Source organism: Prenolepis imparis, unplaced genomic scaffold (assembly GCF_030444845.1).
Source record: "Prenolepis imparis isolate NDT839.2.m4 unplaced genomic scaffold, iyPreImpa1.0 SCAF_9, whole genome shotgun sequence".
Lineage (NCBI taxonomy): Eukaryota > Metazoa > Arthropoda > Insecta > Hymenoptera > Formicidae > Prenolepis > Prenolepis imparis.
Window position 1 is genome coordinate 12,479,271 of NW_028141167.1, and position 20,255 is coordinate 12,499,525.

The following is a 20,255-nucleotide window of genomic DNA, read 5'->3' on the forward strand; positions in this document are numbered from 1 at the left end:
AAGAAGTGTCTATTTATATTATCGCAATTTTCACACATAATTTTTTCTAACATCACGCATTCTCAAATAAATAAAATTCTATTAAATATAAATATTATATTAAAATATATTATATTAAATATATATTATATATATTATATATTATATATTAAATAAACGGAGAGAATTGGAACAATTATGGAAAGAACTTAAGAGAATTTCTGATTAATATTTATCACAATAAAATATAAAACATGTTTGATTAATTTGACTAAATTGCATGGTAAAATTACTCAAACATGTTTTATATTTTAACGTGTAGATATTATTATATTTGCTGTGATTAATATTAATCAGAGAAATTTTTATAAAATTCTTTCCATACCATATTGTCCTACGATTACCATGATTTTCAGGATAAATTCTAAGAGAAAATTCTCTCTCTGTGTATATATTAAATATATATATATATATTATATTAAAATATAAAATCGATTAAAGTGCAATTTGTATTAAGGAAGTATCGACTTTAAATTAGCTTGAAATTAGAGAAATTTCGACAATGCCCTATATATATTGTACACATGACAATATGTCATTTATTTAGTATAAATCAAGTAACCGAATGACAATAGCGTGCCGAGCTCCGTCTCGGCTATCTCGGCTTACGCCACTTTCGGGATAAATGAGTATCGGGCAACTATGCAAGCCGCAAAGTGTCGTCGCAGCCCGCATTTGCAAATTTATCGATCGACGGGGCGTCGTCGTGGCATTTCGTTAACGCGCGCTGAAACCCGTTCGCGGAGGAGGAGGCGAACCCAGCACGCGACCTAGACCCGACCTTCCTCAAGGTGTGTGCGCGAGGAGTGAGCGGGACGAGGCTGGGGTGGTGTTCTTGGCACGGGGTCGGGGGTGGGAGAAGAGGGTGCCCGGAGGAGAGTCCGGGATGCGCGGCTCGAGCGGCGTCGAATAATAAGTGCGAAGGACATATCTACAAGTTCCGGAGACATCCTCGACATCAGGTGGGAAAGGGGGAGGAAAAGGGAAGAGAGATTGAGAGAATAAGACGAATGCTTTTCATAATAAGGGCACTCTTGTACCGGGGAATTCATTTCTGTCGGATTTAATGGTATAAACCGTCTGCACGCGTTAAAATACTTTGTCACGTTAATATCCCGTGTGCGATGCGCGTATAATATTGTAATTCTCCAAGTATAATCATCCTTATATATGCAACTAATATATGTATAAATATATATAGAAACTATATATATGTACTAATTTGTGATGCACTTAAAGATGCACATCAGAATGCCCTTATATTTCTTTTATAATTTTTTCATCGCAGACAGAAAACTTTAGGGAAATTAATTAGATTTTTTATTTGATATACTCAAATTTTTATTTTTATGATTTCGCGATTTTTATCCAAAAATAGATATTTTTTAGAATTTTATTTAAAAATTCCTAAATACTTGAAAAATGTCTGATGAATGTAAAAGATGCGTGTATCTTAATATAAAATAGCAATAATGCGTGTTAATATATTTCTCTCTCTCTTCCTCCAATGCGTTTCTCTTCTGGGAGAATTGGAGCTAATTCTCGCGAAGTTCATCCCTCGGTAATTTCTCCTGGATAAGCTAAGATACACGTTCACGCGAACTGACAGATCACGTCGAGTGCAATAGTTATGTCGGTCTTTGTCAACAATTAGCGTGTTCATGCACTTCAAAGCCTGTTCACGACTAACCCTCGCTATTCGCGAGATGTGCGAAAATAAGATTTTGTGTAAGATAAAAAAGAAAGAAAAAGACGCGAAGAATATCATATAGAGATGCTGGAACTATAAACTTAAAGAATAAAATTCTGTATCCATCTGTAATTTTTTTTAATTTAAGATCAAATTACCTCGATAATTAATAATGTAACAGTGATAGAAACAAAAAGAAGTATATACAATATAAGATAATACAAATCGATAAAAAGTGTGATAGCAAAACAATAAAAAAATAAAAGAAATATAATGTTGAAAAGTAGAAAAATCGGATAATACTTTAAAGTGTGTTAAGAATGCATATGTGTATTTTCCAAAAATATATATGTATGTAGCCTACAGAATTAACAAAATCCGATATCAACTTATTAGCGGTACGTGAAAAATAAAAATAAAGTACGGATTAAAGACGTACACAGTTGGAAAATTTGTGTTTTCTTGTTAAACGTTCCCCGTTAAAATTTTTGTGTTAAATATTTAACACATTCATGTGTTAATTTAACATATTGCTGTTATGTTAATTGGACTCAAATGTTAAATTATTAAAACAACTAAAAAAAAGTGTAAAAATAACACAATGTATATCTATTTTTAATTTTACACAATAAATATGTTCCGTATTATTAGTGACAAGATTTATCTGTTAAAATTTACAGAAAAAAAATGTTAATTTTACTTTATAATATAAGTGGGGGTGATAAAATGTAAAATTAACAATTTTTTTAGTTAATTTTTACATTAAAACTATGTTAATTTAACACAAAATTTATTTTAAGTTTATTTGAAGTTTGCATTTATTTTATGTTAAAATATTAACACAATATTCGTATCACCATTTAACATATCCGTATTATGTTAAATTAACACAAAAATTTCTGTGGACCGTTTGGGACAGGTGATATTTGTTAAATTTAACACAAATTTTTCAACTGTGTAACATTAGTATATAAATCTAAAAGATGCAGAAATAGTCGATAAAATATGAAACAGTCTCTTTAGATATTAAAGGAGGGCAAAAAAGAGCTAAAAATATATATTTAAAACTATGTAAAAATAATGAAATTAAAGAGCATGAAAAATAAAATCGAAAATACCAAAAAAAGTGATTAAAGACTAATATCCAAAGATAACACAATCAAAGATGAAGAGAAAATGCTAAATAACAAATATAAAACGAGTGACAAAAAATAGAGAGATTGCAGATACCGAGAACATCGAACAAAGAAAGAATACGAAGGAGTGTCTATGTGAGGGAGAAGAGCCCTTCCCTTTTCCATCCCCCTTTCTCTGTCTCTCTCGCTCTTTTTCTGTGCACGAGAGTTTCGCCAGTGGTTTAGTAAAAGACCGATCGATCGCCGCGTTCGCTCATCCTCGGGGCTCGCCCTCTTTTCGCCCTTCGATCAGTCACTGCACCACCACATCTCTCACCTTCGCGTTCTTTCTCGCGCTCGCTCTGCGACGAACCTCTCGATCCTCTCCGCTCATTAAGGCCACATTACGCCACGCATTGGGAGACTGAGAGATGCGTCGCGATTGCGCATTGCAGTTTGGACATTGCCTGATAGTCCGGGTTAACCGACTCTGTGGTTAATTAGCAATTCGGTGTCCCTTATAGTCTTGCGTGTATGTATGTACGATGAGCTATCGGTGAATCGAATCCCTCGTAATTTGCAAGGTTCACTTTGGCCGTAAAATTGCGTTTGACTCCTTTGTAATCTGTGTGATATCTCTCTATCTCGATTAAAATTTCTTTCCCTTTTTTTTTTTTTTTTTTTTTTTTTTCGCGTAATGCATTGTACATGATGTGCACGTGTACAAATAAAGATAATACTCTGTCACAACTATTGTTCCAGTTTACTGTCGTGATTTAAATCAATTGGCATCTGTGTAAAACGGTTTTAATTAAATAAAAATTGGAAAAGTTAAGAGGTATATTTTTATTACTTGTAATGTGAATCTCTGATATGTGAAAACCTCGTTGGTTATGCGAGCGAAAAAATATCAGAAAATATTATTATGTTCCAGTTTTTATCTTGTAATTAAAATAATTTTTGTGAGCATTAAAAGGGCGAATAGAAAATCACTTCAATCTCTATATTTGTTCAATTATTCAATATTCTTCGTATAGTAAAATTAAGAAATAATTTAGTTAATAAATATATACTATAAATAATAAAACGAAAACGTTAATTAATTTTGAAAATTGTTTCAATTTGTATTTCGTACATAAAAATTATAATCTAAATCTTCAAACAGTTCATCGAGAAAAGAGTTTATATCTGTCTAGTCACGGAAAAAAAAAAAACGACCTATAAAAAATATCTAAATCTCTTCCTTTTAATAAATAAACAATTCGATAAATAATTTTATTGAAAGAGATTCGGCAAGGAGAGATAAATGAGATTCTAATTGCACACTTCGCCTCATTCAGCTAGGCGGAGTTGTCTACAAACTTGTTAAGGAGCATCTCTCTTTATGCGCGGCCCTTACGAAACATCCTGTAGAATGTTGTCGAACGTAGCCGGGAGGAAATCACTATGTCGAAGAATGTCTGACCGCCACGACCGGTCTAGCATCGCACGAGACGTTCTCGCTCGCGTTATACCGCCTTATTACGGGTACAATACATCCAGAAAGAAAAATAACGGAGAAGCGTCAAGGACCGTTAACAATACAAAGAACTAGATGTACGGTAATTTCGACCGAATGGGGTGATTAGATTTATTTTCGAGCCTCTCGCGAATCGCACAATTTCAAATATAAATTTCATGTACACAGAGAGAATTTTCTCTTAGAATTTGTGGGACAATATGGTATGGAAAGAACTATTATGCAATTTATTAATAAAATTAATCAAACATGTTTTATTTCAAACATATTTTATTGTGATAGATATTATTATTTTTATTGTGATAAATATTAATCGAAGAAATTCTCATAAAATTGTTTTTATACCATGTTGTCTCACGATTACCATGATTTTCAGGGTAAATTTTAAAAGAAAATTCTCTCAGTGTATAAGTTACACCCCACACACAAATTTGCTACATATAAAATATATATAAATTCCATATATAAAATATATATAAATTATATATAAATAATGTGTAAATAAATTATATATATACATATATAATTTTAATCAAAAGTGTAATAATTGATAGAAGAGATAAAAAAGCAGTGGCACTCGATGACAGACAACAACATTAAAATAATCACAATTGACATGTTTTTATTTATATATACATATATGTATATATTTAACGTCATCGAGACGCTGCTGCTGCTGCTCTCTAGAGAAACATAATTTAGTTTAATAAATTAAATATTTGTTTTTATATTACGTTTTTTCTTGTTCGCAAATTCCATAATTTTCAGCGTACCTGAGAATACGACGAGAAAAAGATAACGGGGCCAACTTTGCGCGTTAGAGCACCGTTCACGTTGCGGCGATAAAATGTCGCGACCGCGGGTTATCGACTACTTCGATCTCTCTGTGTGTGTGTTCCTAAATTCTCCTCTCTTTCCCACGTCTTGCTCGGAGGAATCGAGAAGGAGAAAGGTTTCGAAATGAAATTTCCCACTCTCCTGTCTGGCGTAGAACGAGGCTCGCGTCTCGAAGATTTCTGAACTGGGTCTTTCCTCTATTTAGACCCTATCAGAAGAGAGACGCTTCGATCGCGCAAATATATATATATATATATATATATGTATATATATGTATATACGAGTGAGAAATGAAGCTTAATCCTTCCAAGACGCGAGAGAGCTTCGAAATCGCGGGTTCGATCGATTTTCGCCCTCAAACGAGATTAGATTATGCGCGGATTATGGACCATAATGCGAGGCAGCGAATTGATGCGCGAATTATTTTCTGCAGGCGGTAATGAGGCCGCACAAAAGAAGACCACTGATTTTATGAGCGTTAATACCGCAACGTTAATAAATAATTAACTGAAAGAGCGAATGCGTGTGCGTATGTATGCGCTAACGCTACTATAGCATTATAAATTCCGATACGCTCATTAATGATTTATCGCCGTAAAACAACACACAGTCATGCTCCTATAATTTTAATTCTCGCATATTTCTATTCGATATTCGAAAAAAATCGCATTTTTCGATACATGCGAGCCGAAAAACTTTTGCGCGATACTGTACCTACGGAATATGCCTTCCGAGACTCTGACTCCTCGGGGACCGTTTTATACATTCCGACCTTTTCGCTCGGCCGAATGGGGTGTTACCTGGTCCCTCTAAATCGTGGCGGCAGAAAATACACAGAAATACATAGAATAGAGTTCTCTCTCGCGACCGAGTCCGCGTATATGTCGGGTCGCCTATATTTAACGTAAGGAAAAACGGCGTGGTGTTCCGAAGCGTGAGAGGTCGGGACAGATCACGATGCCAACCGGCATCTTATCGAGACCCGGGTCTCAATCTCGCCCCCGCATGATTTCTTGCATTGCTGTCGTGACATGATCCGGTAATCATGTCATAGGACATTATAAGACACAGATCCGATACGATTTGTCACTATAATATTATCAAATTTTTTAATTTTTACCCTATTATATATTTAATTATTTCTCTTAATCATTTTAATTCAGATTATTGTATATGCCACACGGAGAGAATCCTTCCAAGGATTAATATTTATATCACACAATAAACATAATAATATCTAATACACGTTAAAATATAAAACATGTTTAAGTAATTTTACCATGCAGTTTAGTAAAATTAATCAAACACGTTTTATATATTTTATTGTGATAGATATTATTATTTTTATTGTGATAAATATTAATCAGAGAAATTCTCATAAAATTGTTTTTATACCATATTGTCCCACGATTACCATGATTTTCAGGGTAAATTTTAAAAGAAAATTCTCTCTGTGCACTTATTCATTTATTTCCGGTTTGTCGAATTTTATCATTTATGTTCTTCCTATAATTATTTCGAGTACGATTCATCAGTATGTATGTATAAATATGTACACTGAGGGAATTTTCTCTTAGAATTTACCCTGGACAATATAGTATGGAAAGAATTTTATGAGAATTTCTCTGATTAATATTAATCACAATATAAAATAAGTTTGATTAATTTTACTACAGTTTAGTAAAATTAAAACATATTATATATATATATATATATTTTATTGTAATAGATATTATTTTTATTGTGATAAATATTAATCAGAGAAATTCTCATAAAATTCTTTCCGTATCATATTGTCCCACGGTTACCATGATTTTCAGGGTATAAATTCTAAGAGAAAATTCTCTCTGTGTATGTATAAAAATTATATTTTTTGCAAAAAAATAAATTTTATATAATACTTTATATAATTAATAAAATGTTTCCTTAGCGCGCGTAAGAGAATCGATATAGGTGTCTAATTGGAAAGATTATTCAGCAGAGAGAAACGATATATATTTCATGTTACATAAATTCTTTCTTAATTCCCACCGTTGCCAATCCTTGGTTAGCACAACGAAAGGATATTTGTCCAAAATTTTGTCAATTATATTTTCGCAGATACAGTTTCGCGAATTAATGGCTGGTATGCTATACGTTAAAAATAATTTCGAATAATAAAAATAAAGGATAGCAATAATATAAAAATATTGATATTGGGAAAATTCAATGTATTTTTAAGAAGTTTAAATGTAGAAAGATCAAGTACTTATTTCTTCAGAAATTTTGAGCGTATTAATATAATAGGTGCGTCAAACAAAATTAAAGGAGCAAAAATTGAGGAAAAATAACGAAGAGAGAGAAAGAGAGAGTGAAAGTCGGGGAGATGGATGGGAAAAAATGAAAGCAACATAGGCAACGGGTTATAAGAGGTAAGGAAAGAGAAGAGGAGACGAGATAAAAGAAGATAATATGAGAGAAGACTATGTCGGATGTGACTCACTCTCGTCGCTGCAATAACGTACAGGGTGGCCATAAATTCGCGCATGTTTCACACTACTCGGATCGTTTGACCACTAATGGACACTAAAGGACACACCGAACGTGTGTAACCGTAAGTGTGTAAAAAGAAAAAATTGCGGTGGATGTTAAAATCAACCAATGATGGCGGATGCGATGACGTAAACACGTTGCATTATGCCGTGCATAGGTCAAATCGAAATGAAAACAGCATCGCGAATGCGTCAAAATAATATATTGGATTTTATTAAATTTTATTCTCTCTCCTCCAATTAAAATCGTTTCAATTCGCGCGTACGTCATATTTCTTCAAATAATATAAAATTGTCTTTATTTATTTATGCAACATTGATCCGTCGAGCAGAAATGTTTCTATTTGAATCAACCCTAAATTCAAGTTATTTTTCATACATATTCACGATATCCTTCTATAGTTCGATGTAAATAGAATTATCAGCAATTATTTAACTGAAGAGAATTTTTTTTTTTCGAAATTATCCAATTTTTCTTTGCCGGTAAAATTGCAAAGTTATTTTTGATTCGATTTTGATAGCAATCACATTTTTTATCGATCAAGACATATCGCGTGCATGTTGTGAAGAAAGACGGCGAACAGCTAAACACTCCTCGTGCTGGTATCGATTTACGCCATGCGCGTCACAAATGCACCGAGGTCCATCAGAAAATCTGTACGTCATCGCGCATTGCCGCGAGTTACGATCGCGCTTACGTCATCGCGACGAGATGCCAAAACTGCAAACTCTTCGCCGAAAAGGACGGAATGCCTCCTCGAAAACAGGATGAGAGATACGAGAAAATAGATGGGAATCGAGGTCGAGAAACGTAACGCAATACGTGATAATTCGTGCAGGGCCGAATTTATCAAGGAATTTACAATTAACAAAGTTCTAATTCCTCATTTTAATTTTGCGTAATTAAGAGAAAAAAAGTAGAGTTGTGTAACTATTTAGAAACCCCTCCAAGAAAGCCACTTAAATAAAACAAAATTGATGCGTATATATCACAGAGAGAACTTTTTCAAATTAAATTCATTTAATTAAGTATTTTTCAGTCTGGAGCCACAAAATTAATTAATCTAAGGAATTATCAGAATCTTTAATTGTGTATTTGTGCGTGTGTACACAGAGAGAATTTTCTTACAATTAGAATTGACCCTGAAAATTATGGTAATCGTGGGACAATATTATATGGAAAGAATTTTAAAAATGTTTGATTAATTTTACCATATTTTTAGTAAATTTTACTATACTTTTAGTAAAATTAATCAAACATATTTTATATTTTGTGATAGATATTATTATTTTTTATTGTGATAAATATTAATCAGAGAAATTCTTATAAAATTCTTTCCATACCATATTGCCTCACGATTACCATGATTTTCAGGGTAAATTCTAAAAGAAAATTCTCTCTGTGTATGTGTGGTATCTCAATAATATAATAAATAATAATTCAAATAAATAATTTTTATTATTCTTTTTCTCGATGCTAATATTTAATGTGCATAAAAATGTGGCCTTTAAATGTTATTATATTTAGAGCAATAAGTTTTTAAGTCACTGGCGCAATTATCAGGCTGCTAAAATAAAGTTTCAATCGAGGTAATCCCGAAGAAGGCGATCGTGGTAGATAGGTTAACCTCGACCCCCGGCCTTGTCGACGAGGAGAACAGAGGGGGTACGCGAGACTGATCGATGAAGAAAAGTATGCTATTTTAGGAAGACTAGAGTAGGTAAGATGTGGGTGAATCTGGCGTTCGATATGTGATGACATCTTGTACATGAGGAAGAAGGAGGAGAAAGGAGTCATTTCCGACAGTGACGGATTCTTTTCCTTTTCCGTTTCGCTTCCATTAGGTTTGGCGTGACAGGGTTTATCTCGTCCAAAAAAAAAAAAACCTCAAGGGATATTACGATGATATTTTACGCGGGTTCGATAAAAATGCACCAAAATTTTTTTTAAAGCTCCAAGAAAGCGCGTGTAAAATAAAAAAATATTAAATGTTGATTAATATTCAAGAATTTATATTTAGTATTTATATTCATTATATAATGTGTAATATTTATTAGTATTTGTATATATTTAGTATTATATAGAATTATGTTTTTATTTAGATCCTTATGAATATAAACTTGATTCTATTCGAGGAAAAATTCTGAGTCTATTTATGAAGATTATGTTAATTATATTATAGCAGTTAACGTATAAAAGATTCGTGGCAAAATTGGATCGAGCAAAATTTATAAACTCCACTTTATACTATTTCAATATTTAAAAAATTAGATTCTCAAACATCTCTGTCTACTTCTTTTCTGCATTCGTATTACTTCATCTTTTTTTAGAATCCATGAAATTTTTCTAAAAGTTTTAGTGACACACATATTTACATAATATTATTTTAATTAATTAATTTTATTTTTTCGCAGTGTGTCAATTTACAACATTATTAAATGGAAAATTTACAACATTAAATTTACGAGACGCGCGCGCTTGCAACATCGTTGTTTTAAATATCTTGTTACATAAAACAATTTTATTAATTTTTGCGAGTTTTCACAAGTAGCGCCCGTGCAATATTTTTTCAGGAAGCATTCTAAAAAAAATTAAATTTTTTGGATGCTATTATTTACATCGCGCTGTCGCGTATTTCTTTTCACACATGAGAACCGCTGGATTTGATGATTAATGCGATCTCATGCGAACGGCTGGTAATTATTGCGCGCTGATGCAAGCAGATGCATTCGAACATGGGGAAGGATTGTTTTCTTACGCTGTAATTTATATATGATAAGACATCGCGCGCGGGTGAGAAAAGTGAAAGAACTTCCTTATTCCCATCGTGCCGCGTGCAACAAATGCGAGATATAATTTATAGCGGATATGAACACATATAATAGCTCGACTGAATACGATTTGTCTGGGATCATCGATGTTGTTGTTGTTATAACTCAACAGCCTCCACTTTCACTCGCCGCTGAAAGCGTCTCGTGATTTCCTGCGATTCGCCAATTATCGCGTGAGAGGAGCTTTAAGTATGTTTTTTTTCCCCCAATATATTAAAACAGATTGCGCATATATTTAGAGTCAATTTTTCTTGAATAAAGATTCGATGAATAACTGGATTGTTTGCTATAAACCTACATTTTCCATTTTTCTAAATGAATTTAAGAGCAAATGGAAAATATCTTACTAATGATACATGCAAAAATATTATTAGAAATCGTGGATTATATCTATTTACGATCCTAATAAGTTAAGTCATTCGACAACAATGCATATTCATCATTTTTTTAACGAGAATTTAATGAACAATATCGCAACAATGTAATTTTCTGTATATAGAGAGAAACCCTGCTTTTCATCTCCTACACAGAGAAAATTTTTCTTAGAATTTACCATGAAAATCATGATAATCGTGGGACAATATGGTATGGAAAGAATTTTATGAGAATTTCTCTGATTAATATTTATCACAATAAAAAATAATAATATCTATCATAATAAAATATATAATAAAATATGTTTGATTAATTTAACTAAAAGTATAGTAAAATTTACTAAAAGTATGGTAAAATTAATCAAACATATTCTTAAAATTCTTTCATTACCATATTGTCTCACAATTACCGTGATTTTCAGGGTAAATTCTAAGAGAAAATTCTCTCTGTGTAGTAGATTTAAAAGCAAATGGAAAATATCTTACTAATGATTAATGATACATGCAATAAATATTAATAGAAATCGTGGATTATATTTATTCTGTAATTCGACAACAATGCAATTTCATCATTTTTTTAACGAGAATTTAATGAACAATATCGCAACAATGTAATTTTCTGTATATAGAGAGAAACCCTGCTTTTCATCTCCTACACAGAGAAAATTTATCTTAGAATTTACCATGAAAATCATGATAATCGTGGGACAATATGGTATGGAAAGAATTTTATGAGAATTTCTCTGATTAATATATTTATCACAATAAAAAATAATAATATCTATTATAATAAAATATAAAATTATAAAATATAAAATGTTTGATTAATTTTACTAAAAGTATAGTAAAATTTACTAAAAGTATGGTAAAATTAATCAAACATATTTTTAAAATTCTTTCATTACCATATTGTCTCACGATTACCATGATTTTCAGGGTAAATTCTAAGAGAAAATTCTCTCTGTAGTAGATTTAGAAACAAATGGAAAATATCTTACTAATGATTAATGATACATGCAATAAATATTAATAGAAATCGTGGATTATATCTATTCTGTAATCGTCATTCGACAACAATGCAATTTCATTTTTTTAACGAGAATTTAATGAACAATATCGCAACAATGTAATTTTCTGTATATAGAGAGAAACCCTGCTTTTCATCTCTTACACAGAGAAAATTTATCTTAGAATTTACCATGAAAATCATGATAATCGTGGGACAATATGGTATGGAAAGAATTTTATGAGAATTTCTCTGATTAATATTTATCACAATAAAAAATAATAATATCTATTATAATAAAATATAAAATTATAAAATATAAAATGTTTGATTAATTTTACTAAAAGTATAATAAAATTTACTAAAAGTATGGTGAAATTAATCAAACATATTTTTAAAATTCTCTCATTACCATATTGTCTCACGATTACCATGATTTTCAGGGTAAATTCTAAGAGAAAATTCTCTCTGTGTAGTAAATTTAAAAGCAAATGGAAAATATCTTACTAATGATTAATGATACATGCAATAAATATTAATAGAAATCGTTTATTATATCTATTCTGTAATCGTCATTCGACAACAATGCAATTTCATAATTTTTTTAACGAGAATTTAATGAGAACAATATCGCAACAATGTAATTTTCTGTATATAGAGAGAAGCTCCGGTTCTCTTCTCCTACCTATCTACCTACCCAAGTATTTAAATAATTTACTTTGCTCAAAGTGATGTCCAAGAGGATCCTCGGAAAGGATAAGCAAACATTCCGAGCGTTTTTGCTCAAAAATTCCATCGCACGCGCGCTCAATCGAGCCCTTTCTTTCTTCGTCCCTTTCTTCGTGCTCTATTGGACCCTTTACAGTTTTACAGTCATCGGATGCATGCACAAAACGCGACTGTACCGTATGACTGTACTCGGGCGATTCGCTTTCCACGTGACGGGGCAACGGCCGTAAGATCGATCGACGAGGGAGCGAGAGAGATTCAGAGTGAAAATCTGTGCCACCCGTAGGGTGCAGTTTAGCATCCAACTTTTTGGCACGGGTTTCCGTGCCAACCGACGCCGACGTACAGCTCGGGGGAACCGACAGAGGTTGTCTAACGGACAAAACGATTATCTTCACGCTCGGCTTGGCGCGATCTCTATTTTGCGCAGAAGCGCGATCGATATGCACCGCGATGATCGCGGGAAAATCCGTTCAGATTGTTGTTTCCACGCTGTAAAATAAGCTTAGATCATCCGGAATCTGGACTCGCGCTCTCTCTCTCTCTCTCTCTCTCTCTCTCTGCCCGAGTTCACGAATACGCTCTTTTTTGGCACCGCGAATCGGACACACGGTTTCGATTAAGCTTGTTTATACAACGTGGCCCACTGTTAATAATACGACGCCAGATTTCTCCCGATTCGCGAATACTAATCGGTCGTCCTTAAAATATTATATACTGTGCTATTAATAATATTCTTTTGTGCTTGCGATATAAATAAGTTTTTCTTTTCATCGTCTGTCGCATTTTCTTCATTAAATATTTGAATAAGTGTCAGGTGGTGAATTAATTTTGTGTTTAAGACAAGATGCAATTCTTCAGATTAATTGCAAAGCAAATTCGTTATCTTTTTTGCCAGGTTATTTCGTTGTTTGTTTTTTAATGATGTAAAACATATGCTAAAATTCACATTATTAAATCAATATTATTTTAATGTTCGCATATCTTTAAATTAAAATTTTTCCACTTCTGACATTAACATAAATATTTTTTGAGATTTTAAGAAAATGTTGAATTTTTATGTATTAGATGATTGCAAAAGTTCGTGCCCGATTTGCATAGATGGATTAATAACTTCAAATCGGGCACGAACTTTTGCAATCATCCAATATTAATACACGGAGAGAATTTTTCGTTATATTTTACCCCAAAATTCACTACAAATTTTATCATGTTTGGTAATAAGTCGAAAATTATCATGCGCGATTAAGCTGGATTGAAAAAATATTATGCTGCATTGTAAAATTTATATAAAATGTTTTATATATGTTTATCACTTTTTTGGCATCTCTATTCTATTTAAAACACTTAAAGACTCCTAAGTTTTTAACATAGTATTTAACATATTTTAAAATTATTGAAATTTTACTATACATATATTTTAGTAAAATTAATCAAACATATTTTATATTTTATTGTGATAGGTATTAATATTTTTTATTGTGATAAATATTAATCAGAGAAATTCTCATAAAATTCTTTCCGTATCATATTATCCCACGTTTACAATGATTTTCAGGATAAATTCCTAAGAGGAAATTCTCTCTGTGTATATATTTGAAAACTAAAATCTTTGTATTTTTTTTTTTTTCCGCGATTTATTTGACTTTGTGTTATTCATTGATGCCGAAATGAGGTCTCCCCGGCTCTCTCTTTTCAAAGCGCAACCTTTAGTATATATATCTGACTAAAAGGACATCCGGTGACGGTCCGGGACACCGTGTATAAATCCGACAATGTCACCGACCGTTTCGCCAGCTGGCTCGAGAGTTAGCGAACTTTAAAAATGGATCCCGCGGCGCGACGCTCTCTTCTTCTTCCTCTTCCTTTTTTTGCGAGAATTATGCGCGCTATCGACGGATCGTGTCCGCTAGTTTTCGATTCGCAGGTGACGACAGATTTGCGACTTCCGCCAAGCTACTTTTCTCTCTCTCTCTCTTTCTCTCCTTCTTGCTGTCTTTTTCTCCCGGAACAGAGGAGAGGGCTTTCGAATTGATTTCCTCCTTTCGCTACGCGGCTGCTAGCTGCTTTACGTCGGCAATTCGGCGAGGCCATAAATTCCACCTAACTCTTAACCATCCGCTCGGAAAGCTTTCTTCGTTAATGCCCCGCGAGCGACTTTCGCCCCCCCCTCCCCTTCTTCCCACCCACCTCGCGTCCTCTGACCTCTGTGTTTTTACTTCCGTTTTTCTATTTCTTGATTACGTGCCGCAACACGCGACGTGATCTTTGAATTTCCGCGATAATTTTTATACGGTACTTTTATACTTTGACCTTTTCAATTTACAAGGCAATACATGTATATTTTTATCGCTCTTAATATCCTGTCTCTCTCTCAATCTTAATATTATTAAAATAAAATTATACAAAGTGAGTCATCTGTCAATTAGAAGGAATTATTTATATCTCTCATTTGAAGAAATATAGAAAAAAATTAGGTCAAAAAATTTATTTAAATAAGACTATATGTATATATTTTGCAATGTTTTAATTCAATTAATTTTCAACTATGTAAATCATGAACAAATAAATTTATTGATGTGCTGATTTGAAAAGATTTCATATTAAAAAATAATAATAAAGAAGAGATATTCTTTAAATTATTTTAATATCACATTTTGCTGTTGTTCTCGATTACATTTTATGATAAATTTCCCGATAAAGTTGATCTGCATTATGTAAGAGTATTTGTTCAACTAACAATGAGCAGATGGAATATTAGTATATGCTCTTGATTCACAAACACATTCAATGTATAAATTCCCATTTTTACGCGGATATATTTGCGTTGAGAGTATCGAAAGAGTAAAGAGTAACGAAAAATTTTTGTAAACATTTGATGTCGAGAAAATCAATGTTTATCTTTCTATCCTATTACGCTATTATTTATTAGATGTGTGTATAGACTGTATCGTTTAAACGATAAAACAATAATCTCCATTCATTAAATTTCCACTATTGCATTATTTAATGATGCATTAAAAAAGATCAAAACATTTATAAAGTTATTTGAGACGCTAATCTTTTTGTGATATGCATTTTTATATATTGTTTGAGAAAAAACAGAATGGATTAATTACACTTATACAACAAATAGAGAAAGATTCATCAAAACACACAATGAATAATCTCACGAGTTAAACTTGCAATACAAATTTTTTAATTATTAGAAAATATTGTTATTGTATATCTTTGTTTAAAAGCAAAGCTTGTAACTTTAGCGATAAGAACTAATTTCATTTCGTAACATCTACATTTGCTGTATATGAATAAATATAAAAAAGATACGTCAAATAACGACAATGTTTGAAAAAGCGCGATATTTTGGAGAGATATTTTTTTATATATTCTACTGTAAATCTACTATTTCAGCTTACACACAAACCGGCACTCAATATTCATCGCGATCGAATATCGTTCGGAAAGACAGGATGTACACGCCGCGGGCAAATACAACTATACCATATTCACGTTCGATATATTTTCGGATATTCATATTTGCCACAGATACCGAGAAATGTAGCGATATTTCGAAATATCGCATGACTCCGAACGTCTGCGCATCGTTGCATCGATGTAATACACCTTCCGTATAGTTCCATTAAGAGATTAATGCAAACTAGATGATATATACTTCGTATACAACTTCGACGTTCTATATATATCGGATTTCAAGTACACGCATTACGTGTCGCATTAGAAGCGTTACAAGTGCTTTAGCCTTGCCTTTTCCGCGATCTCCCCTTGATTTCACGATTTCGAATTTTTCCTCCTCTTTAAAATTATCGCGAACCTTGGATCTTGGATAATAAGGTTTTCCGATCGAAAAAAAGCGACAGTCCACTTCTTTATTCGTATTATTTGTCAGCATTTCTTTTATCGATATAATTATCGTGATAATTTCAACGATAAAAGCTTTGTTTCTGAAATTCTTTGTCGTCTTGGATCGTTATAAGTGATAATAATCAACCATTATAACTCGCGAGTCACAATTTTGGTAACTTAATTGTGTCGTTTGCAACCGATCAATATATGTGTCATGTACATTTGCCATTTATATCATTAGAAATAAAATAAAATAAATAAATAAAATAAATATCGATTTAAATATATAATGTTACAGAAATATTACGGTATAGCTGTTTGCGATCAAAGTTTCTATGAAAAGCTGATTTTGCAAACTGAGTGGATCCACGGATCCTTGATTCTAGGACGAGGCTAAATTGCAACGAGGGCAGCTTGCAACAGAGTCGTCACGAATATCTCGTCGCCTTTCACAAGTGCAACGTGTTATTATCGATTTCGATCGGTAGATTTGCGATAGACAATAGCAAATATAGATATAACTACGAATTTACTCAGCTCGGTTTACACAAACCGCAAGAGATTGATATGATAAATAAATTAATAAATAATGGCAATAATTAACAATCTATCTTTGTCATAATTAATATCCGATTTTATAAATATATATAAATACATTAATAAATTTAATTATTTCTGAATAATCAATAATTCATCTTTAACGCACAGTTATAGTATTATATAACCGCAAATTTTGTCATTATTTATATTTTATACTTTTTACATTTTATATTTATATAGTAAAATATATAAAATATATATTTATAAAATATATATTATAAAAAATAAAATATAAAATAAAAAATATAAATATAAATGATAATAATAACAATTTAAATATATATAATATAAAATATATTTTATATTATTCAATCAATGCTATGTTAAATAAATAAATTTATGGAATTACTATATGATTAAATTATTATTACGACCAATGTTTTATCGATGATGCTCGATATAGCGATCGTACACAGTTGGAAAATTTGTGTTTTCTTGTTAAAAACGGTCCCCGTTAAAATTTTTGTGTTAAATATTTAACACATTCATGTGTTAAATTAACATATTGCTGTTGTGTTAATTGAACTCAAATGTTAAATTATTAAAATAACTGAAAAAAGTGTAAAAATAACACAATGTGTATTTACTTTTAATTTTACACAATAAATATGTTCGATATTATTAGTGACAAGATTTATCTGTTAAAATTTACAGAAAAAAATGTTAATTTTACTTTATAATATAAGTGGGGATGATAAAATGTAAAATTAACAATTTTTTTAGTTAATTTTTACATTAAAACTACTGTTAATTTAACACAAAATTTATTTTAAGTTTACTTGAAGTTTGCATTTATTTTGTTAAAATATTAACACAATATTCGTGTCATCATTTAACATATCCGTGTTATGTTAAATTAACACAAAAATTTCTGTGGACCGTTTGGGACATGTGATATTTGTTAAATTTAACACAAATTTTTCAACTGTGTATATAATTTAAAAAATAGAATCGTACTCGTATTTCTCGACAAAGAGATGAGTTGTTACCAGCTGCTTGTTCGTGTAACCAATTAGACTCATTCTTACAGCGCTGACGCGATATTGAAAGTCTTTGTCCGCCTTAATTCCTTCCTCCATCGCGCTCTCTTTTTCTCACGCGTCTGTTAAACGTTATCGTTCTCCCCGGATCAATGATAAGATAGCAAGGTATTGTCCGAGATCTCATCCTAGATTCGCGCGATGCTATCGCGTTATGTTCTCGAGTGAATCGAACACCCAATTTGCAGTCATATCCTTAAGATAAACAATCTCGTTTAATTCATCATCAATGAATAACCGATTCATTCGGACTTGAATAAAGAATCATGCATTTTTCACGTGTAAAGAGGTGTTAAAGTCTGACTAAGCGGTCCAATTACGATTTATTTTTTATTCTTGCAAAGTTAGCAATTCCAATTTTAATTCTTCTATAAAATTTTTCTCAATAATATTGCTCAAGTTTTGAATAAAATTGAAGAAAATAGTCTTGGATAATGTAAGACAAAGGAACACGATTTCTATCAAATTACAAGGTTCAAAATATACAAGAACATAAGAGACATAAAAATCTATTATTTATAAAACTCGCTTTAAATAATACGACTTTATATATATATATAACTTGAAATAACTCTAATAAATTATAGACTTTGTCTTAATTTTGCTTATATTCGTTTCAATTAACATGGCATTTACATTTACACTAGAGATAACCGAAAATTTTCGACAAAAAAAATTTCAAGAAGAATCTCATGCTTGTCTTAATCTTTTACACTTTGTTCTTTTATTTTTTTCAGAGATGCGCGATCTTCTTAATTTACCAAAAGCTTTTCATTTTACGGTTAGAACATCAGGCTACCGTGATTACCGAATTCGGCAATAAATCCGAGAGATGTAGCGCAAATTATTTGCGGACAGATCGTCGGTGGCCGGCACCTGCTCATCGCGTGTAAAGTAGATCGCAATGGGATGACCAATCGCGGACACGCGCAATTGCGACAACTGTAGTGATCCCAATGCAATCGCTCGCATGTAACCCCACGTCGATGTTTATTTAACGCAGTTACCATGAAATACACAGAATCTCATAGAGTTCTCGCTCTCGCTCTCGTCGTTGCGTTTACAGTGTATTTACATACCTCTCAGCATTCATCACTATGACGCATCCACGAACATACATATACACAAATAGACGCATATACAATGTTTATTCGACGATGCAAAAATAGTTTTTAATTATTTATCATCGCGAAACGACGGCGACGCAAACCCGCGAGATTTATGCCGAAGTATCGGGAACGCGAGCCATTGCGGTTTCACTCCCATATTCATACGTAAGTCGCAAAAATTCTTCGCATCGCGAAACAGAGAACTATTACAGGTCGCATCTGCGTCGCTCCAAAATCGAATGCACGTGCCTGATCAGCAATCTATGAAATCCCGTACGTATCGCGGAAAAATCGTTGGGATATGCATTTTACGGTGAAATGAACGTTGCGGAACAAATGCACGGAAAATTGTTGAGCACGAAGTTGTTTCATCGCGTGAGCGTTATATACTGATTTTTAATAATTTTTATATTTTTTATATCCGATTCAAAATACCGTATGTATATGTATATATAAATATACCTATATATTTCAAACAATTTATAAAAACAATAATGGAGAAAATTTAGCTGCCGTGTCATTGCATTGTTTTATTTGTTAGATATAAACTTGTATAAAATATATTTAATATAAATTAAATTTTTTTATTTAAGGAATCTAAAAAATTATATAAATCTTTAAACACAATACTGAAATTATATTTTATACCTATATATATAAGTAAATTATATACATATATATATATATATAATTATTAATACAAATGAATTATATATATAATATATATAAATATATATAATAATATTTATTTTTATTAATGAATTATAAATGTTTTATCAAATATTTTAAATTTATTTTTCAAAATAAAACCTAGAATATTTTGTACGTATCGCATTATACAATGCTATAAAATATTACTGCGAAGATAAGAGCGAACAGTTAGTTTTACAAATTACAAAAAATAAATTAACATATAACAAATAATGAATTGTTCACCTCGCCGTTGCCTCGCCTGACATTTCCCCGGCTC

General features: G+C 31.8%; 1 protein-coding gene across 1 annotated transcript in view; it reads right to left on the reverse strand.

Annotated features, from left to right (window-relative positions):
• Ubl3 (ubiquitin like 3) overlaps positions 1-18,215 on the reverse strand; it is a 42,242-nt gene extending 24,027 nt beyond the window's left edge. Inside the window, exon 1 of the mRNA XM_083046765.1 lies at positions 18,126-18,215. Within this exon, the coding sequence (XP_082902891.1) occupies positions 18,126-18,215 (90 nt within the window). The remainder of the gene's footprint in view (positions 1-18,125) is intronic.
• Positions 18,216-20,255: the final 2,040 nt, after the last annotated feature.